The sequence below is a fragment of the Mobula birostris genome, chromosome 4 (assembly GCF_030028105.1).
Source record: "Mobula birostris isolate sMobBir1 chromosome 4, sMobBir1.hap1, whole genome shotgun sequence".
Classification (NCBI taxonomy): domain Eukaryota; kingdom Metazoa; phylum Chordata; class Chondrichthyes; order Myliobatiformes; family Myliobatidae; genus Mobula; species Mobula birostris.
In genome coordinates, this window is record NC_092373.1 from 83,344,042 (window position 1) to 83,367,088 (window position 23,047).

The window sequence follows — 23,047 nt, forward strand, 5'->3', positions numbered from 1 at the left end:
GTGGATTAACTGGCCAATGTACATTGCTGGTAGTGCACAGGTAGAATCCGGGGAAGAGTTGGTGTGGATGTTTGGAAAATAACGGAATGAGATCAATGGGGTTTAGTGCAGATGGTTGCCATGGATTCGGTGGGCCTATAGGCCTGTTTCGGTGCTATAGCTCTCTGTCTCAGTGACTGTATTGAGAATGGGCAGAGGCTGTCCGTGATGTGTCGCTATTGCTGCATACAGACCGTGTCGGTCCTGGCACATCAACAGTGAGCAGTTGTCCAGCCAGTAGCCACATTCGGATCTACTGACCACGGTATCAATTGAAATGAATGGCTCAGGAGCTGCTTGCTGGTAGAAATTCTTTTACTGCAGTGTTGCTTTAAGAACAGGTGGTTGGACAGGCAGCCTGATATTCCAGGCAGTGCTGTGTCCCCAGAGAGGATAAATATAACATCCCACGGCAGGACCATGACGATGTAAATGAAGACATAACACCCACACAGCACTGACAGCTCAGCTGCTGTCCTGTCAGGGTCCTCTACGTTGCTTTAAGTGAAGCCTACATTCAGCGAAGAATCTGCCAAAAAGCAATTTTAAACTTCCAAGAAGATATTTCAAGAGTTGGGTAAGTTTGAGTTTGTGCTTGGAGCATTTAAGAGGAAAGATCCCTGCTGTTAGGAGAGAGGTCTCGCGGTAAAAAAATACCTCCTTTATAGAGCCAAAGATCTTGGAAAAGTCAGCCAGCCATGACTGTGGTACAATGAGTAAAGGCTAGGCCACATTTCCCTCCCGCTCTACTTTGGGACTCTCTTCCTTTTAGCTTCTGTATAGTTTGTTTTGAGTCACATGTGTCTGTGATCTGAAAGGGGCTCTGTGTTTCATGGGTTGCTTGTGTCATGACCTGCTCTGTTTCAACAACTGCTCTGTCACAAGTCCCGCCATATTTCACTGTCTGTTTTCTGTCATAAATTGCTCAGTTTCAAAGACCACTCTGACTTTCAGCCTCATCGAGACACAGGTCATTCTGTGATAGATGCGCTTCGGTGTTTCATAGGGTCATTTTGAGTCAGAGGCCCTTCCATGTTTCACAGGGTCATTTTGAGTTAGATGCCCCTCCCCGTTTCATAGGGTAGTTTTGTGTCAGCCACCCCTTCATGGTTCATAGAGTCATTTTGTGTCAGACACGCCTCCATGGTTCATAGGGTCGTTTTGTGTCAGACGCCCCTCCATGGTTCATAGGGTCGTTTTGTGTCAGACGCCCCTCCACGTTTCACAGGAGGCTCTGTGTTACAGTTACCATTCTGTGTTTTACCAAATCACTGCATATAACAGGGCCACCCACTTGCCCCATGTTTCCTGGGTCACTCTTGTGATTCCAGTCTCGTGCCTCTCACCGGATGTGTTTGTGTCACAAGTTGTTCCATGTGACAGGCTGCACAACATCTTAGACCTTCAACGTAAGACAAGGTTCCCACTGTCAACAGCCTCCCTTTGTGAGCAGTCATGCCAAGAGATAGAATGCTCTGACCGGGTGCTGCAGGTCAAATTGCCAGCATCTCAATGATAGTATTTCAACTTCACTGAAAGGTTCTTTCCTATCTCCTCACCCTTTGGACTTATAACCTCTTAAGAAATAAAGATACGTTTGCATAGCCCCTTTGATTTTCCTTTTAGGAGATCACAAAGTGCTTTGTAACCAATTATGTGAATGTCATGGAGCCATTGAGCACAGAAACAGGTCCACCTGCTCACTGTGTCTGTGCCAGTCACCAAGCTCCCACCTACACTAATCCTGCACTCACTGCACTTCATTATCCCCACACTCCCTCCAACCACCCCCAGACCTGATCATTCACAGAAGGTGAAATCTGACTTGAAACACCAACCCACACTTCCTTGAGACAAGAGAGCAAACAGGAGAGCCAGCAAGATGAGCCTCTGCAGGCCGTGATGTGGAACAGGTGATTGGATTGCCAGAACTGTGAACCAGCAGCCCAACAGGAGCTTCAGCTGAGTCACTGTGGAGAGCTGGGCAGCACTGCAAGTCATTTTGACACTGTGGCTGTCGTGCGATCTTGATGTCCCAATATCCCAACCTATGTTGCAGGCGATAAAATAACCATGCAAGTTATGTCCCTTATGCACTCTGTAGCCAATGGGCACACAGCAACCCTGCACAAGGTGTTGGGTTTGGGGTGAATACTGGCCAGGTCTGTGAGGAGGAATTATCAGTTCTCTTTTGATTTGGTTCTGTTGGATGATCTAAGTCCATTTGAGAGATTCTCAAATAGATCTTCCCCAAGGTAGCCCTTCCCCAGGCCACATACAGCCCCTAAATTCCCACCAGCCAGGTCATTCCCTCTTCTTCCTTCTACCATCTGGCAAGAGTTACAGAAATCTGAAGTCCCGTACTACTAGGTTCAAGAGCAGCTGCTTTCCTGCAGCCATCACGTGTTTGAACTGACCTGCACAACCCTAATCCTACCTCAGCATCAGAACACTACAGACCACCTCTTGCACTACCATGGACTTGTTTCTGATTGTGTTTATCCACTAGTGTCACTTGTGCTCAATGTTTGATCTTTGTGCCTTATGCAGTTTATGTATAATTTATACTTTGTGTGAATCCACGTGCCCAGGCACTGCTTGCTGCTTGCAGCTTGAGTTCATTCTGAGAGGCCACTGGAAAAGCTGAAGTCACCTGCCTGGCACTAGGACCCAGCAGCCCTACCAATAGCCGCTCAACAAGCATCCCCCAAAGCTGCTACATACTGTCCACTTACCCGCCTTTGTCCTGTTTTGCAGATAATGGCTGTTGCCAATCAGTAGAAGCCTCCGACTTTCTGCATGATCACACAATGGTTCGGAACGTGGATGACTTTGACTACTGCCTTCCCTCCCACGCCCAGAGCATCCTGGAAGGGTTGAAAAGCATGAGGTCCAACCCAAAGCTCTCGGATGTTACCCTTCTGGTGCGCGGTCACGAGTTCCCTTGCCACCGGAGTGTGCTGGCTCTGTGCAGTATGTACTTCCATGCCATGTTCACAGGGGACTTCATAGAGAGCATCTCAGCCCGGGTGGAGCTCAAGGAGGTGGACCCTGCCGTGATGGAGACCCTGATCGACTTCGCCTATACAGGGAAGCTGACCATTAACCAGAAGAACGTGGAGTCCCTGACCCAGACCTCCAACCTGCTGCAGTTCAGCACAGTGCAGAAGGTGTGCAGCCGCTATCTCCAGCAGCAGATCAACCACACCAACTGCCTGGGCATCTATGAGTTTGGGGAAGTGTACGGATTCCCAGAGGTCATTGCCAAGGCACACTCCTTCCTCCAGGAGAACTTTGAGGCGGTGTCCCAGAGTGAGGAGTTTCTGCTACTGGGCAGTGAGAGGCTTTTGGCCTACATGGGGGCTGAGTTGCTGCAAGTCCAAGAGGAGCAGTGCCTGGTCCAAGCCCTCCTCAGGTGGATAAGGTACAATGAGGCAGAGAGGAGCTGCTTCCTTCCCAAGCTCTTTGAGCTTGTTCACCTCCCAATGCTGTCTGCAGAGTATCTGAGAGATCAACTTTTGCCTGACAAACTCATTCAGGAGTGTGACCATTGCAGAAAACAGATAGAGAGATTCCACAGCAAGGTATGGGCTGATGTTAATTGTGTCAAATGGTCTGATAATTCATAGATTGAGAGAATGTGAGCTCCAAGAGAGTGTTTTACATGCAGAATAATTTCCAAATTTCTTTACAACATAGAAGGAAGCTCAAAGTGCAATACCAATTCATATTATCTAATTTTCCCTATAATCTAACCTCAACTCAAAGTCAACATCAAAGTAAAAGTTATTTTCAAAGTCTGGATATGTTACCATATACAATCATGAGATTCATTTCTTGTACAGGAAAATAATGAAATACAATAGAATTTATGAAAATCTCTACATAGTAAACAAATATGGACAAACAACTAATGGGTCAAAGAAGACAAACTGCACAAATAAAAAATAATACTGAGAAACTGAGTTGTAGAGTTCTTGAAAGTGAGTCTGTATGTTGTAGAATTAGTTCAGAAATGTGGTGAGTGAATTTATTTCTGCTGAGTCAGGAGCCTAATGGTTGTGGGTAATAACTGTTACTGTACCTGGTAGTGTGGGATCTAAGGCTGCTGCACCTCCTACCAGATGGTAGTAGTGACCAGAGACCGTTGTCTGGATATTGGGTGTCTTTGATGATGGATGCTGCTTTCTTGCGGCAGCGCTCCAAGTTGTTGTGCTCAATGTTGGGGAGGTATTTGCCTGTGATGGGCTGTGTTGTATCCATCACTTTCTGTCGACTTCTCTGTTCCTGGCATTGGCGATTCCATACCAGGTCATGATTCAGCCAGTCGGGATACTGTCCACTGTGCATCTATGGAAGTTTGTCAAAGTTTTAGATGCCACGCCGAATCTTCGCAACTTCTAAGAAAGTAGAGCTGCTACCCTTGTGATGGCACTTACATGCTGGTTCCAGGACACTTGCTCTGATATGATACCAGCAAAGAATTTAAAGCAGAACCCTCCACCTACCTGTACACAAAGGGTAATTCACAGTGGTCAATTTTCCTCCCAGTTTGCACTTCTTAGGATGTGGGAGCAAAGTGAAGTACCAGGGAAAAAAACCCACTTGGGATCAGTCAACATGCAAACTCCACACGGACAGCACCCAGAGTCAGAGTTGAACCCAGGTAGCTGAAGCTGTGAAGCAGTAGCTCTGCCAACCACAAAACAATTGCCACTCCCCCATAATGAACTGCCTCCTAGATTCAAGCATACTGCCTACTTTCTACTTCATTCCATTCCACTCACTATAACGTCCCATTTCCACGTAGCCCTTGTGCTCACTATGAATCTTGGCTTCCAGACCTACAGTTTGAAAATTCACACCTATGTTCTCAGACTCATCCATGGTCTCCCCTGCCGTCACAAAACCTCCTCCATTTCTATCGATATACAGCAACCATGCCTGAGCTCAGAGACTCTGGAATATTTATCCTAAGTAGCTCCACCTTCACCTCGTCTTCATCTCTGATGTTTCTTTAAACATATCCTTTGGCCCTATATTTTGGTCACGCACTAACATTACCTATTGTGGCACAGCATCTAATTTTGCTTTTGATAAAGCTCTTTGGATGTATGATGAGATGGTGAGCTCTGTGTGAGATACTATATACACTCAGAGGCCAGTTTATTAGTCACTCCTGAACATCTGCTCGGTAATGCAGATATCTTATCAGCCAGTCATGTGGCAGCAACTCAATGCATAAAAGCATGCAGACATGGTCAACTTCAGTTGTTGTTCAGATCAAACATCAGAATGGGGAAGAAATGTGATTTAAATGACTTTGACTGTGGAATAATTGTTGGTGCCAGACAGGGTGGTTTGAGTATCTCGGAAACTGCTGGTTCCCGGGATTTTCATGCACAACAGTCTCTAGAGTTTACAGAGGATGATACAAAAAAAATATCAGTGAGTGGCAGTTCTGTGGGCAAAAACGCCTTGTTAATGAGAGAGGTCAGAGGAGAATATCCAAATTGGTTCAAGCTGACAGAAATGCATCAGTAGCTCAAATAACCACATATTAAAAAATTGGAGTGCAGAAGAGCGTCTCTGAATGCACAACATGTCAGACCTTGAAGTGGATGGGCTACAGCAGCAGATCACGAACACACACTCGGTGGCCTCTTCATCAAGCAGAGGATGAACCTAATAAAGTGGCCACTAATTTTGAATATCTGGGAGTGAGTTACATGTTGGAATCTAATCAAGGTTTAGAACACTTTTGAGATAAGGGTTATCCAGCAGTTAGGCTGAGTGGTAGGCTGTACAGTCAACTTGAAGGGTTCAGTTTTACATGTGACTAACAGATGCCTGGAATCATTATGGGCTGTAATTCTATCCAGGAGTGTCAGTAGTTTATATGCAAAGAACAGATCACTGGAGGTTAATTCTAGGCTGAAATTAAATCAAGCTATCTTCTTGGCAGATCTAGATTGCTTATGTTCTGCTCTGATAGTTTTTGATGTCACACCAGCATGCGGTTTCTTCCAGCAATGACACCCTATGGGTAGTTTCATTGTTGAGTAACTCTATGCTGTTTTGAATCTCCAGTGTTATTTGAGAAGGATGAAAGAACAGTCTGTGCTATTACCTTACGGCAAATATTGTGTAACAGACTGGAAGTATCTTGAGATCATGAATGTGTATACAAAATATGACTGGCCAGAGAATTACGTGGACTATTCATTGGCTATATTGCAGAGTGCAGCACTGAACCCACATTCAGTCAGCCTGCAGAAAGCGCTTTAATTCCATGGATCCAACATCAGTCACCATCAAATTTAAGTGGGATAGTGGATGGTTGGAAGAGTGAAATGATTATACAGTGAGGTTTGAAAGCCCCTCAGCCACGTAACCTAAAGTTCCTTTCCTCACCCGCTTCCACCAGACAAATATCTTTTGGCCAGTTGTGAAAGAGCCCAAATTACATGATGACACTCCTATCTGCCTCTGATTTCTGTTTTCAAGAACTGTCTGAGACACCATTGGAATAGGCCATGGAAAGTGATAGGGCAGTACCTGCATACACCCCAAACAGAGATACCCAATAGTGCCCTCCCATCTTTCTGAGGGCGACTTGCTGCAAGAACGATTTTGAGGAACCCTGTGGCCTCCTTAATGCATTAATCCAATCCTCTGGACGAAGAAGATCTTCTGTAATTACCCAAGGACCCAGAGCCAGGTTTATGGGAGGATTAGGTAGAGATTTTATTCTAACATTGGAAGGCCCCAAACTTGCATGTCAGTGAAAAGTCTTTTGCGATATGGCCAAGAGTCCAATTCTATTGCCGGCTAATCATCAAGTTATGTAAAGCATAGAAAAAGGACTAAGCCATGTTCATACTCATTAGCCCACCCATGCTCTTTGATATATAACTTCAAATATATAGCTCTTTCCCCAATCTCCTCACCCCCTCTTCAGTTTAAAATGCAGCTCTACAGGTTATCTTAACTATTCCTGTGATGGTGAGTTCCACCACTCAGTCATCCATTGGGTAAGTTTCGATTTATTTATGTGTGTAATTCTACAGTGGTTTTCCTTGAGTTTGCTTCCCTCCCTCTGGCTTATCAAGCCCCCTCAAAATCATGAAGACCTCTGTCAAATCATTCAGCCTTGCCTTTGGTAGAGGAAAGTGTCCTAGCTGGTCACCATGAACTCCAGTAGTGTCATTCTTGTAAATTTGTTTTGCACCTTCTCCATTGGTTCCATATCCACAAATCTTCACAGTACTCGAAGAGTAATGTAATCAAGGATCTTCGCTTTTGAACATTATTCTGTTAGCATCCAACCTCATCGTGTTTGTTAACCCTTTCCGCTACTTTCAGCAATCTTTGTATCTCTACTCTTAGATCCCTCTTCCCTAACACCCAAATACATTATGTCTACCCATTTTCACTGTTAAAAATCTCCAAGGATGTATTCTTTTCTTGGGAAATGCTATCTGCATTAAAAGTCAGTTATGAAAGATTAGGTGAAGTCTTTATTAGATTCAATGCTTCCATTTTAATTGTTTAACTTTTAAGGTATTGTCTAATCATTTGTTTACTAAATTTCTTTCATATCCTTAAAGTGTGATTTCAAGTTATGCTCTGCTACTATTAAAAAGTGTAATAACATCTTATTAAAGCAAAAGGCAGAAGATGAAATTTGTTGGTGAGGGGAACAAATCTCTTCAGTGACTGAGAGCAAGACTCCAGAAGGATGTGTTCTCTCTAATTCCAGGATCAGGGATGTGTTAGATTGGAAAAAGGAGGAACAACAGGCAGAGGCTGCAGGGTATATTGGTACGACTACATATAGTAGATAGAAATAAGGATAAAGTCCGGCAAAATTAGCTTAGAAATTTAGGCAGAAGATTAAAATCAGGACCATATCTCAGCAACATAGGTAATTAGGTGATAAAGAAGACATATGACATGCTTGGCTTCATTGTTTGGGGCATAGAATATAAAATCCTGGATATAATATTGCAACTTTATATAACGCTGATAAGACCACATGGACTATTGTGTGGAGTTCTGGTACCACACTATAGGAAGGATGTAGTCGAGTTGGAGAAAGTGTAGAAGAGACTCACAAGGATGTTTCCTGGATTGGAGGATTTTAGTTATGGGGAGCCATTACATAGGCTGAGTTCATTTTCCCTGGTGTTAAGGATCCTGAGAGGGTACTTGAGGGAGGTATATAAAACTATAAGTGGCAGAGATAGAGAAAACAGTCACAGTAAGGGTATCAAAAACAGGAGCGTATAACTTTAAGATGAGAGGAAGAAATTTTAAAGAGAATTTGAAGGAAGCGAATGGCTGACTTCTGGAACTTGCTGTCAGAGGAGCTGGTGGAATCAAGTACAATCACTATGTTTAAGGGACATGTAGACAAGGCGTAGAATAAGAGATGGATCTAATGCAGGCAAATGGGATTCATGTAGAAGGCAGGAAGGTCAGGATGGAGGTGATGGGCCAAGAAGCCTGTTTCTGTGCAGTACAACTAAAAGTAACTATGACTAACTGTGCCTGTAAATAGAGAAATACTAAGTGGTGCTTGAGATCATCACTGACTGTTTACCAGGAGATTCACAGTAAAGAATGACACCCTCTGCAATTGGGACTCTGCCATACTGATGCATGGGCTGGGAATTAAAGCAATACAGAGAATGTGGATAGCAATGATAACAAAAATAGATACTGTATATGGATGGAATTGTCTCTGCTCTTCACCCCTCACTTCTAGGCTGAGTCTAGGCAAAGACATGAACCCAATCTCAAGAGGTTTCAGGAGGTCTTGGTGGTCATTGGAGGACGGGCATTGGAGGACTCAGATGAAGATGCTGGAGATAATCAGATCTTGTCAAGAAATTGCGGGTTTTACAACAGTAGGACCAGTAAGTGATACAGTGATATGCTGAACTGGATGTTCTGTGGATTCAAGTGCTGGCAATTTTCTATAATGATTAAGCCTCTAAGTAAGGGGAATCCCTCTCGATACATGCCACAACATGAAAACCTGTTCAGATCTTTATTGTGTGATTGCCAGCAACCTGATCATCACCTTTAGTTCATATATGGCCAGTTTAAGACGTGTTGCAACTCTGTCAATGCTGGATCTTTGACAGGGTCAATCCAGTTAGCCCCATTCCTCTGTCCTGCAACTATGTCACTTTGAAATACATATTTGCTTCTCTTTTGAAGTCGCTTTTGCAATCTTTTCTATCCTCTCTTTCATTCTAAAGCATTACAACTTGCTACATAAAAAGGTTTCTCCTCAAGAACCATCATCCGTGGATTTAATGTTATTTATAGTAAGAGCCAGATACCAGGTTTAACTTTTTTTTACATGAATTTATATTTAGGAGCATTTCTTACAGATTGAGAACAGTATATAATTGTACAGACAGGCTGGAGCCTGCAATCAATTCTTACATCTTCAAGAGCAATGTAGTAGACTTGTTATTAATGAGTGATACAATTTGCACATAATCGCACCTACCCAATTTTCCAGCATTGGTTTCTAGATACTGGGAGTGGTTGGGATTTGAGTGGACGTTTTCCAGCAGCCTTCGGTTGAAGGTGGTGATGGTGCTGCTAATCTGTCACTTTGCATCCACAGAGCAATGGTGCCTCCTGCCAGACTTCCCAGATCACAACAAGTGGGGATTTGCCATCACAGCATTGAACAACGATGTTTACATTACAGGTGAGATGTTAAAGACATTCAGCACAAACTTATGAAAGGAAGGACTTGCCTTTACGCGTCACAATTCACCTCCTCAGAATGTCCCAATAAATTTCACAGTTAATTATACGGATGTTGTATTAAAGACTGCCTCTATTAACAGTAGTGAGTGCTACAGACAGCAATAAGCTGAATAAATAACCCATTTACTTTTATTGATTTTACTCAAAAGATGGATCCTACAATGGCTCTAGAACTTTGTTTCCTCTTAATGTTCAATTAAAACTTGTTTTAAAATCTCACCTGCAGATAATGAAAATTGATTTAAAATCTCTGCTTAAAATAACACCTGTGACTCAAACATAATATTGCATTAGACCATAAAGACAATAAGACATAGGAGCAGAATTAGGCCATTCGGCCCATTGTATCTGCTCCCCCATTTGATCATGGCTGATTCATTAGCAGGAGTAAAAAATAAACAATAGTGTTACGACAGAAGAGGGCTACAACAACTCAGCATTCAAATGGATTTGTTGAGACTCACTATCTTGATGTGTTGGACCAATCCCCATGGATATTTAATATAGGTAGCCTTTCGAAGTATTCATGGATACTGCATCTGGGGATGGGGAGTAAGCACAGCATTCCACTGTGAGTGGGAAGTGCAGATGTTATGAATTTCTGGGATAAATCACAGCAAGTAAAACTGCCACCTGGTGAATTGCTTCTGCACCCTCTCTATTACCATCACATCCTTCCAACAGTGTGGTGACCAGGACCATAGTCTAACCAATAACTTATACAACTGCAATATGATGTCTCATTTCTTATACTAAAGGCTTTGACCTATCAAGCAAGCGTACCAAATGCTTGTTACTACCCTATCCCTCTGAGTCACCACTTTCAGGTAGCTATGAGCTTGTACCCCAAGGTTTCATTGTACCTTAACACACCTAAGATTCCCGCCATATACTCTATGTCCTAGCAGAATTTAATTTCCCAAAGTGCCTGGTATTTGTCTGAGTTAAATTCCACTTGCTATTGCTCCACTCAGCTTTCCAGTTGATCTATGTCCTGCTGTATCCTTGAACAACCTTCTTCATTATCTTCAATTCCACCAATTTTTATGTTGTCTGCAAGCATAGGAATCATACCCTGCTGCAATCACATGCAAGTCACCCGTATGTACTGTATTACAAACGACAAAGGTCCCAACACCGACTCCAGTGTTACAAATTACCAGTATGATAGACATCCATCCACAATTACTCTTGGCCCCCTATCAACTTTCCAGTTTTGGATCGAGTTCAGCAGCATGTGTTGGATTAGTCGTGCCGTAACATTCTGCGCCAGCCTACTATCTACTGCCCTGTCTCCTTGCCTGCCTTCTCAAAAAAAAATCATCAGTTGTGTGTGTCGTTCTCTCCCCTGCACGGAACTGCACTGACTTCTCCTAACCAGTCCCATTCTGTCCATGTAAACATAAGTGCTGCCCTGCAGAATCTTCTCTAACAACTTCCCTACCATTGATGTAAGAGGCTCAGCAACCTGTAGCTTCCAGGCTTATTCCTACTTCTCTTTTTGATCAAGGGAACAATATTGGCTTTCTGGTACATCACCAGATGTAAAAATCTTTCTAGGAACTCAAGGAAACTCTTCCATTGCATTCCTTATCACCTGAGATAGATTCCATCTGCCCCTGGGTATTCATCCATCTTAATGTGTCAGCACTTCATCCTTCCTGACAGAGATATCCACCAGAATATCAGCATGTTCATTAATGATGTAACTCCTAAAGCAGCAGGGCTTTGCATTATTACTCGGGAAATGAAGAGATATGGTTGTGAGACAGTATGAACTCTCAGATCAATAATATTGCAAAGGCACTGAATTACATAGCAACCCAAGTTTAAGAAGCACAGATAATAGGTTCTCTTACCTCCATCCTTTCCTTCTGGCTCCCCACAGTACCAAGACTCCCCACTCTTCCCCTACTTAGTATCGCACTTATCAATTGCAATCACATTTCCTAATTATCACCTTGTCTTAGCTCTGACCCACAGTTATGCTCAGCTGCATAGCCAGCCTCCAATTCTAGCATCCAACTGGATCAAGGCCTTTGTCTAATTCCCAATTTGTTTATCGGCTCTGAAATTTTACAATGAAGCAGGAAGTCTGTGATGTTTTTCAAAACCATAACCTAAACTCCTGCAAGTATTAGAAGGCAAAAAAGAGATTTTTGAGGACTTATCCAAAGTTCAGTTGACAAACAATTCTACTTTTGCCCTTACAGGAGGCTCCAGAGGCAGCAGGACAGATACTTGGTCGACAACCCAGGCCTGGAAATTCGACTCCAAAGAAGGGGTTTGGAAACCAATTGCTCCAATGCTGAAACCCAGAACCAACCACACAACAGCAGCACTAAATGGAGAAATCTATGCCATTGGAGGTAGGGTGGCAGAAGCAAAAAAAAAGATGATGGAAATCGGCCAATCTGGTTTACTCTGCACTGACATCCTAGTTAGGTCCTCCTGGAATACAAATCAATTTTGCACTCAGATCTGTTTGTTGTGGCATGAAAGTGGTGATGTTTAAATTCAAAGCATCCTGTCTCGTCCATGAGACTCTATCTGCTACAGCTGCCTGCAGTAGCTTGTAGCTTGAAAGAAAAGAAAGCTTATTGGAACTTTACAGATACTGTGAATGTATGCGTAACCATGGAAATAAGAGATTGTCAGTTTGAATTAACTGAGCTCAATGTCGCTGAACCACACAAACCACTCTTTAACTAATCTATCAACCTGTTACCCTTAAGAATTCAGATGTGCACCCCTCTATTCCTCTACTCGTCTCAGTATCTTTCCATTTATTGCATATTCACAATAGTCAGCGTGGGACTGTACTTTGTGATCCAAGTACACACCAATCATTGACCCAGTTACACTAATCGTATATTAACCCTATTTTTTATCTCCCCATATTCTCATCATCTCTCCCAAGATTTTACTACTCGCAAGCTTAAAAGGGGTAATTTACGGTGATCATTTAACATACTAACGCACATGTCTTTGGAACGTGGAAGCAAATGAGCAAGCTGAAGGAAACCTACATGGTCTTGGCAAGAATGTTCGAAGCACACACAAGCAGAGCTCATGGTCACGATTGAACCTGCCTCTCTGGAGCAGGAAAGCAGCAGCTCTACCAGCTGCTTCACTCTGCCATTCTTTGCGGCACCTCCATAACGTTCTTTCAGTACATAATCCTCTTCAGGATATCACTACTACATAATGTGCTTTTCCCAGAATGTCCAGAATTCCCACTGGAATTGGATATTCCAAATGTTTATCTGTTTTCTTTAAAATAATTCTGGAGAAAATAGTTCTTGCAGGAAAACTTTTTTTTTTCCCCTGGATAGTTCTGAGTGCAGTGAAGATTTCCTCCTGTGTTGCCTGTAGTTTTCATATAGAAAGCAATAACACGCCTAATTAATTGCAGCATTGCCCGGGGATTATTTTCTCACTGATATTTCCTGCATTTGTAGAGATACAAGGTAAGAAATGACTGTGTTTGAGAGGGATATAATGTCTCTATCACAGCAGAAGGAAAATGAATTCATACAATCCTGTGTAGTGAAATTTGGTACCTTCTGAATTGCAGGAACCACACTGGATGTTGTGGAGGTGGAACGCTATGATCCCTACACCGACAGCTGGACTCTGATTGGTCCAACAGTGAAGTACGTTACTAACTTCACAGCTACAGGCTGCGGGGGAAAGCTCTACGTGATTGGCTCATGTGCAGCCAAGTACAATGTCCTCACATTACAGTGTTACAATCCTGTCATAGGTAGGTGCCAGTGTGATTCATGGGAAACTGAAGTTAATATACTACATTTGATGGATGCCTTTAATTGTTCCTTCCTAATAAATACCTTGCTATATTTAATTTTATGACCTGTACTCCATTCCCAGTCTATTCTTTTCCCTTATTTCTTTGGTCAATGGGCTGAATAGCTTCCTGATCATAATGAATATATACAGTGTACATACATATATATAAAACTAGCCTCTTTACTTCTTTTCCCTCTTGCTTCCATTCCACTTCTTTCCACTTTTTTTCTCTCTCTCACCTCCTTTCTTATTAATTTTGGCAATTGGTTGCTGTTTCCATTTTTCTCCACACATGAACCCTCTTCAACTGCCAATGCCTCACAGACTTATTATTTCTCATTACTTCTGCTGCCTCCCCCATTGTCTTGGAGATGGACGCTTTCTCAGGAGGAATGCCCCACGGACTTGTCTGAAATTAAAGCAAGAAATCGGAGAGTCATGGTGTCACCGGGGAAACCGGTTCCCCGGTAAATAATGGGAGAGGTGGCCTTATTTTGGGACTTGGTTGACAGCAGCAAAGCTGAATTTATACAGAGTAGATGATGCATGAGAGGGGAATGCCAGAGACTAATCCTAAATTTATTCTTTTAAACGTGATTCCATGCCAACATTCCACCACCATGCGTTGCAAACCTATTGACAAATTCTAACAAAATGCTTTCAAGTCATTTTGAAGCAAATGTATTCTGCACAATCCAAACTTTAAATCTGGTGACAACTCAATTTCACTGAGACTGAAAGACTGTCTTTTTCTTTTAACTTATAAGTACCGTGGTCTTTTAGCATTCAATGTGTTGAAGTAATTGAGAATATGGCATAGGAAGTGAATGCAGAAACAGGCCCAGTTTGCCTCTTGAAGACTCTAAGACAATTTAGTTCATGGATTATATACCTCATCACGTTTATTTGTGTCCAAATTTCTATTGGTCTCAGGCAGATCCCATCCATCCATCCTGCATCCTCTTTGACTTTCTACCTTCAGGCAGGAGACTCCGATGCATAAAAACAAGAATGGTCAGGATGGGAAACAGCTTCTTCCCTCGGGCCATTAGGCTTCTGAACTCCCTGGTGCATCCCCTTCAAAGTGTCACTGCTTAATCTGTTCCATACCTTACAATATTTAATATTAATGCACTTTAATTTCTTCTTTATGCGCGATTCATCTGTAGATTTTATTCTTGCCTTCATAAGTTATTGTGTGTTATGTGTACCACTGTGCTTTACAACCTGGTTTGGAGAAATGTCACATTTCTATATACATTATATGGTTATATATATTATATACATGTATATAGTTAAATGACAATAAACTTGACTTGATATTCTTAATAATTGAGTCAAGTAAGGGTAATAAATTGCAAAGATTCGTAGCTCTTGGATAATTATATTTCATTTTATATCAGTCTCCCTACAGAAATTATAATCTGTCAATGGGAAATTGTGCCTGAGCATTAAGCCAGCCCATTTTAGATAGTTCACTGGGATGGCTTCACAAGACAAGTTAATTCCACTCAGAATTTTCACACAGGATGTAACCATGTAACAATTACAGCATGGAAACAGGCCATCTCTGCCAGGATAACCTTTGCATTCTGCTGAACCTTGGCCACTTGCCCTCAAATTCAACTCCATTCATCTTTTCTGTAAGGTGATCAAAATTATTTCAAGTGCAGGGTCAGGCAATGGCAATAAAGCAAATATTTATTGCTCAACCCCAAATGGCCTCGAGAAGGTGATGGTAATCTATTATCTTGACACTCTAATGCATATAGAGTAGATGCTTTCACTGTGCTTTGGAGTGGAATATTTCAGGGTTTTTTTCTACAGACAAGAATAGAATGATTTTTATTCATAATTTAGTGAGATGTGTGAAATGGAGGTAACTTGTTGTTGGTAGCATCAAATCATTGGCTGACCTTGCTCTTCTAGTTGGTGGAGGTCTTGATTGCATGATTCTGATGCAGGAAGCCCTAGCATGCTGCTGCAGTGCATTTTGTAGGCAGTACACAGAGTGCCTGTGCTGTGTTAGTGGTGGGTGGAATGATTGGTAAAGTGGTGAAGGGTTGCCCCTTACCTGGCTTGACCATCACAGGAGTTATATTCATTCCGTGAAACTGAGATATATCAATATGTTCCTGACATAATATGTAGAAAGTCAAGTCAAGTTTATTGTCATTTAACAATATATATGTATACCGCCAAATGAGACAACAGTTCTCTGGACCAGGATGTAAAGCACAGTAGCACACATAACACATAATAACTTAGGAAAGTAAGAATTAAATCTACAAATTAACTAAGCGTAGATAAACAAAGTAAAGTGCATAAATTAAGTATTGTAGGGTACAGTACAAGTTATCCGGTGATACTTTGAATGCGATGCATAAGGGAGTTCAGAGGTCTAATGGCCCGACGGAAGAAGCTGTCTCCCATCTTGACCGTTCTTGTCTTTATGCATTGGAGTTCTTGCCTGATGGTGGAATGAAGATGGGGAGGTCTGCCACTCATCACAGAATATCTGGCCTCTGACTTGTTTTCTGTAGCTGGCCTGCTTGCTTTTGGTTTCTAGGGGCCACCTCCACCAACAGGCTGTGGATGGCTGGAGATTTGGTCAAGATCATGTCATTGATTGTCAAGGGAAGTTGGCTAGAATCTCTCACGTTGGAGGCAATATTTGCCTCACTTATGTATTTTATATGTTACTTATCACTTATCAGCCAAACATTAATGCTGCCTGTGTGAGTTGGCTACGCTGGGAACTTCAAATAGAGATAAACACTGAAATCATCAGTAATTATCCCATGAGTAATTTTATGAATACAGGGAAAGCTAATGCAGACCATAATACCAGTCACGGCAAATCTTTACATTAATAGAGCAGATTATCTTTTGATGGCAACACCCAGTAATGAAGAATGGTCTGATTAGACTTCAGTGTTCTTAAGCCAGTGGCTAGCCATCTTCCCACAGACGTTAATCGCTTGCTCCCATAATCACAATCTCTTCAGCTTCCTTGTGTTCCTCACAACAACGCTCTTCAGATCTTAAAGCCACTGTAATTTTAAAATGTTGTGTGTTTAATTTTGCTGCTGCAGATAACTGGAGTGTCATTGCGTCTCCCTTCATTCCAAAGTACCTCTCATCCCCTCGATGTGTGGCGGTAGATGGAGTGATCTATTTAATTGGAGACAACACAAAGAAAGTCTATGCATATGATCCTGAAGCCAATTTGTGGCAGAAAGTAAGGATAATCTCCTTCTCTTTTTTCTTCTCATCCTTCTCCTTTCTCCTTTTTCCTTTTATCCTGCCTCTCCTGTTTCTCCTTTTAATCTCCTGCTTCACTTTGTCTTTCTTCTTTTCCCCTCCCTTTGCCTGGTCCCCTCAAGACAGAAGAAACATGTTCTGGGTTTTGTGGGCTCTGGGATGACTGATGAGGTTAATGTGGGAACCACAAGCTCTTCCGCAGACAGGGAAGAAGGTGCCTGACATGGATTCTGAGATGGTGCACTCATTCTAGTCTTTGTGCTCCTAACTCAAGGTTCTCATTACCATCACCATCACAAATGTTCTCCTTTGGCAAGTCTTGGGCCTGAGATTCTCAGGCATCAGGGAAGATGGTGCATCTTTTGAAGGAGGCTTTGAATTTTTTTTCACGAAGCAACTCTTCTCATGACAGAATTCAGAATCAAGTGCTTGTTTTGAGAATCTGGTGTCGGGCAGGTCAATTGAACTTGGGACATTGGCCTGGGAGAAGGCTGATTTTAGTTTGTTGATGTTTCTATTGAATTTGGAAGATTTTGCCGAGGCAGCATTAGTAATATTTTTCCCATGCCTTGAGGTAGGGCAGGGGAGTCCTCGGAAAACTACGGGACAGTAGGGATTACTGTGGCCTGATAGGTGGCAGAAAGACATTGGGGTGTCACTGCAGGATACGCAGCATCTAACTGGTAAAGTTTTAATGTAGCTGGTCCAGTGGAGTTTCTATTTAGTGAATATGTATGCAGACAATTCAGAGCAATATGCAGGAAACCTACAGTTCAGAAAGGTGTAGACACAAGGGACTACACTGGAGTTTAGAAGAATGGGGGGGGGGGGGGGCGAGAAATCTCACTGAAACCTACCAAATACTGAAAGGCCTAGATAGACTGAATATGCAGAGGATGTTTCTAGTAGTGGGAGAGTCTTGGACCAGAGAGCTCAGCTTCAAAACACAAGGACATCTCCTTACAACAGATGATGAATTTCTTTAGTCAGAGCATGGTGAATCTGTGTAATTCACTGCCAGAGACGGCTGTAGAAGCCAAGCCACTGGGTAGGTTTAAAGTGAAGTTGATAGGTTCTTGATTAGTAAGGGCGTCAAAGGTCACAGGGGGAAGGCAGGAGAATGAGGTTGGGAGGGAAAATAAATCACAGTGTTCAAGTGGTGGAGCAGATCCAAATTCTACTCCCATGTCTTATGCTGGAATCTGGAGCATCACACAAAACACTGGGGAAACTCAGCAGTTCAGGCATCATCCATGGAAAGTCAACGCTTCAAATCGAGAGACAGCCATGAGTGTGCCCGCTCCCATTTGTCCCCCTCCTATCACCTGCCAGCCCCTGATCCACCGCTTCTTTCTATCTTTTTTGTACTGCCGAGTTTGTCCTGTGCTTTATGTATTTGAGGCTCATGTGCGCAATGATATACAAAGATCAAACACATCGTACTGTGACGTAACCCCTGTACACATAGACTATGTGCATGATCCATTGCTTTTTTCATTCCTCTTTCAGGTCCAGCTGCTCCATAAGTTACATGAAAATGGTGGTATGGTGGCGATTGCTGGGAAGATCTATGTCACTGGTGGCCACTGGACAGGAATGGAAGGAGACTACAGCGTGGAGCTGGAGGTGTACGATTGTGCTAAGGATGTGTGGACTATTGATAGCTTCCTGCCACGCCTCTGGTTTTATCATGGGTCCTGCTCCATTTTCATTGATACATCCAGGTGGACTGAACTCTTTCCAGACAACAACCCCTAGGAAGTACTTGCACCTCACCCTAGCCTGCGATCTACCCGAGGTCACGGTGTGCACAGCACAGCTCACAAAATGAACAGTAGCACGGTTACAATGGGATTTTATATGGTGCATGCACTCACTTTTGGCAGATTTAGTCCAAAAACTTTTTTTGAGGCCCAGAATTCAGTGAAGGGAATAGGCCATGACTTCAGGTGTCACCTTGACAATTGCCTCACATAGTTATCATCTCACATGTGATTTAACCAAACAAGATTAACTATGCTTTCTGTGTTCAAGTAACAAATAAATTATGATCTAATATTAATGGTTCTTCCTGTCTCGAAACAAACCTCGGTGTTAGCTGGTAAAGATGTAACCCATTTACTTTTTAGCAAAGTTCAAAGTAAATTTTATTCTCAAAGTACCTACATGTCAACATATACAACCTTCATTTTCCTGTGGGCATACTCAACAATCTATAGAATAGTAACTGTAACAGGATCAATGAGCCCAGAGTGCAGGAGGCTACAAACTCAGCAAATACAAATATAATTTACTAGCAATGAATAATGAGAACATGAGATAAAGAGTCCTTCAAAGTGAGACCACTGGTTGTTGGAACATTTCAATGATGGTGTGAGTGAAGTTGAATGCAGTTATCCCTTTTGTTCAAGAGCCTGATGGTTAATGGGTAGTAACTGTTCTTGAAGCTGGTGATGTGAATCCTGAGGCCCTTGTACCTTCTACCTGATGGCAGCAGCGAGAAGAGAGCGTGGCCTGGGTGGTGGGGTTAGATGCTGCTTCATAGGCAGCGTTTTAGTGGTTGGCTGGCATTACCTGTGATGTACAGGGCCAAATCCACTACTTTTTGTAGGATTTTCCATCACACCAACAAGGAAAATAACCTAATCCACAGCAAAGGTACATAATCCCACAAGTACTTCCATCTTCAAGCAGAATGTTAAGCACATAACTGGTAGCACTCCCCACCACTCTCATTCCTTATCTGAAAGTCAGTCTTGTCTTAGGGAAATTGTTCCATCTCTCCCAGTGTCTGAAAATGAACGAATTAAAGACTTACAACCACATAAAAAATGTCAGGGAACCGTGTTTGATTACTAATCTTTAAAAATGGAATAAATTGTGGCGAAACGGTACAAATGTTATTTGAGGGGATGAAATCCTAATAGATAAGGTGAGTAAAAACTTTCCCATATTTAGCTAGGCTTAGGTATGGGGTGAAGGATGTGGAATGGGGAGAGAGGCAGTTGTTACTCTCTTGCCATTCAAGAGAGTGACATTAGTTCTTTGGAAATGTTTTTGTCTTTACAGTCACCATACATTGAAAACCAGCGCCATCTCCTGACTGGAAATAGAACTGCAGAAATAAAAAATAAAATTAATTTAAGGCTTCTGGAATATCATCCAAATTTCAAAATATTCCTGAAGGCGGCAGCACAAGTAAATATGGTAACGGAGAAGGCATGTGAGAAGCTAGCTTTCATTTGGTGGCATATAGATATTAATGCAGGGAGGTTATAGTACAAATTTATCAACATTGGTATGCTACATGTAGAATATTGTATACAGTTTTGGTAACAACGTTATTGAAAAGTCCTGAAGAAAGGTCTTGGCCTGAAACATCGACTTTTATTCACTTCCATAGATGCTGCCTGATTTGTTTGAGCTCCCCCAGCATTTTGTGTGCATTGCTTTGGATTTTCAGCATCTGTGGACTTTTGCGTGTTTTTTATAGAAAGGAGGAGATTGCTCTGGAGAGGATACAGAAGAGGTTTGCCAGGACATCGCCTGGGATGAAGGCATCAATGGATAGGCTGGGTTTATTTACAATGAGATAGAGAAGACTGAAGGTGGACCTGATAGTAGTAGACAAAATTATGAAGGGCAGATGACAATGAACGTTTCCCCCTAGCATAGACATCCATAACAAGAGGGTGTAGATTTACGTAAAGCAGTAAGAGGTTTCGAAGGGAATTTAAGGAACAACTTTTTCACCCAGAAGGTATTTGGAATGTGGATTGCGCTGCCTGAGAGAGTGGTGGAAGCAATGACTCTGACAACATTTAAGAATGATCTAGATGAGCACTTGTATTGCCAATGCATGGAAAGTTACGGATGAAGTGCTGGCAAAGGGGGACTTGTAGAGATGGTGGTTGATTGTCAACATGGATATGCTGGGCTAAAGGTCCTGCTTCAGTGCTATATAACTCAATGACTCTAAATTCACTAACTTACTATCATATACTATACCATATCATCCCTCTTAAATTTTGGTCATCCATTGCCACTTACAAAAAACGATCCCAATCTTCACCAAAATTTCAGTCACATTATTGCCCACTTCCTTTAATCTAATCATACCTTGATCCCCTTCAGTTGGTCACAGATTTATCACCTTTCCTGTGAGGTATGTACTTGTCCAAGTTCTTACAGAAACATCTGCTTGAATCTAATCAGTGATGTTACCTGGGGTCGTCAGGTGTTTCGGGTCTTTCAACATCATACACCCTTTCCCAGGCGACCAGACTGGGGTTGATCAGACCTCGGCCTGTGTCCTAGCAGCAACCCACAGATCTGCAGAGCCATCTTGACGCTTTCTCTGCTGCATCTGTGATGGTAGAAATGGCTCTCCTTCTTCTCTCTCCCGTGATTCCAAGTGCAGTGTATACTTTGCAGAGAGTAATACTTCGTTTTGAGAAATTGTGAAAGATTCCTTTAAATGTTTGCAGTTGGCTACCTTTTCTTATAACTTAAAATTCTGCCAAGACGAGGCTCCCAATAACCTCTTCAATGAGCTGGTTTTGAATGCATTGATGCAGCAATCTGAAAGATGGTGGAGGCGCAAGAAACTGCAGATACTGGAATCCTGAGGTAAAAACAAATCGTTGGAGGAACTCAGTGGGTCAAGCAGCAGGCCAAGCATCCTGATGAAGGGTCACGACCCAAAATGGCGACCGTTCCTTTGTCTTCACAGCTGCTGCTCGACCCACTGCATCCCTCCTGCTGTTCATTTTTTTTGCTAGATATTATTTATTGATGATAAAGAAATGGCTTCTTTGTATTGCAAGAATGAGATATAATCAAATGCATAATTTTGCTCTGTTTTCTCATTGAAAGCTATGAGCTGTTAGAAATATGCAAATAAATTACGAAAATCAATGCTGTGTTTTTACCTTGGTCTTGAAATGAGAATGTTCCCTAGCAAACCAGCCCACAAGGATAGAACCACAGAACCATAGAACACTGCAGCACAGCAACAGGCCTTTTGGCCCTTCTTGGCTGTGCCAAACCCATTCCTTTTATAGAGTTCATACATTCCCTGGAAGAAATCCGAGTGATCCACACATCTGAAACCCTGCCCCTTCCCACTTTAGCCATACATTCACCTGCCAAACCATCGTACTGTTATCCTCAGTGGTACTTGAGCATGGAGCAGGCAGCAATCCAGAGACTCCTACCTTTGAGGCCCTGCTTTATCCTTTCTCCAGGACCTCATCGCTTTTCCTAGATTTGTCATTGGTACCAACATGTACCACATCTTTTGGCTGCTCAACCTCTCCTTTAAGAATGCTGTGGACTAGATCTGAGACATCCCTGACCCTGCCACCTGGGAGGCAACAGAGATCTTTTTCATATCTGCAGAATCTCCTGTCTGTTCCCCTAACTATTGAAAGCCTTATCACCACATTCTCCTCCTCTCCTCCTCCACTTGAGCCACGGGGCCAAATTCCATGCCAGAGAACCTGGTCAGTGCACCTTTTTCCTGCTGGTTTGTTTTCCCTCCCAAGAGTATCCAAAAGCAGTATGCTTTTCATTGGGGTACACCATACTCATTATCAGCCTATAGCCTTTCTCTCTCCAGACAGTCACCCAGATATCTACTTTCTGCAACTTACTTGTGACTACTTTCCTGTGGCTCTTGTCTATCATCTTCTCATTCTCCCACATGACCTTATTTAGCTCTAGTTCGATAACAGATGCACTTCTCACAGACGTCACAATCAGGGAGACTGGAGGTCTCACAGATCTCCCCCATTTTGCATAAGGAGCACACCACTGACCTGGGATCAACTCTTCAGCTAGGCATTTGTAACAAAAGGAAGAGAAACTTGACAGAAACCTCAGCCTGACCTCTGCTATTCATCGCCAAATTCTCTCAAGCCAGATCCTCAGTTCCCCAGTCCAACTCTGTCCGCTCCCATAGTGGCTGTTCCGCTAAACCTAACTTCCTTTTATTGGCCCTTGCCAAGTGCTTAATAACTCAGATGATCTCAAGCACCGCAGTAGGTCCTGAAAGGCCCTGCTTGTTTCCATTGACTCACCATAGTCCCTGCAAGTAAAATACTTCAATATTCCCTGATGGATTCAATGTTTTTGTCCA

The 23,047-nt window shown here is 42.6% G+C and overlaps 1 protein-coding gene across 1 annotated transcript; it reads left to right on the forward strand.

Annotated features, from left to right (window-relative positions):
• Positions 1 to 437: 437 nt before the first annotated feature.
• klhl30 (kelch-like family member 30) lies at positions 438 to 21,814 on the forward strand. The gene is made up of 8 exons (XM_072255667.1): positions 438 to 616; positions 2,797 to 3,623; positions 8,810 to 8,960; positions 9,686 to 9,772; positions 12,048 to 12,203; positions 13,412 to 13,600; positions 16,740 to 16,885; positions 18,418 to 21,814. Exons 2-8 carry the CDS (start codon positions 2,850 to 2,852, stop codon positions 18,664 to 18,666), a joined length of 1,752 nt encoding a protein of 583 aa, XP_072111768.1. The 5' UTR covers positions 438 to 616; positions 2,797 to 2,849; the 3' UTR covers positions 18,667 to 21,814.
• Positions 21,815 to 23,047: the final 1,233 nt, after the last annotated feature.

Coding starts and splice junctions, on each gene's coding strand:
- klhl30 (XM_072255667.1), top strand. CDS start 2,850: ATGGTTCGGAACGTGGATGACTTTGACTACTGCCTTCCCTCCCACGCC. Junction 3,624..8,809: donor TAGAGAGATTCCACAGCAAG/GTATGGGCTGAT, acceptor CCTCACTTCTAG/GCTGAGTCTAGGCAAAGACA. Junction 16,886..18,417: donor AAGCCAATTTGTGGCAGAAA/GTAAGGATAATC, acceptor TTCCTCTTTCAG/GTCCAGCTGCTCCATAAGTT.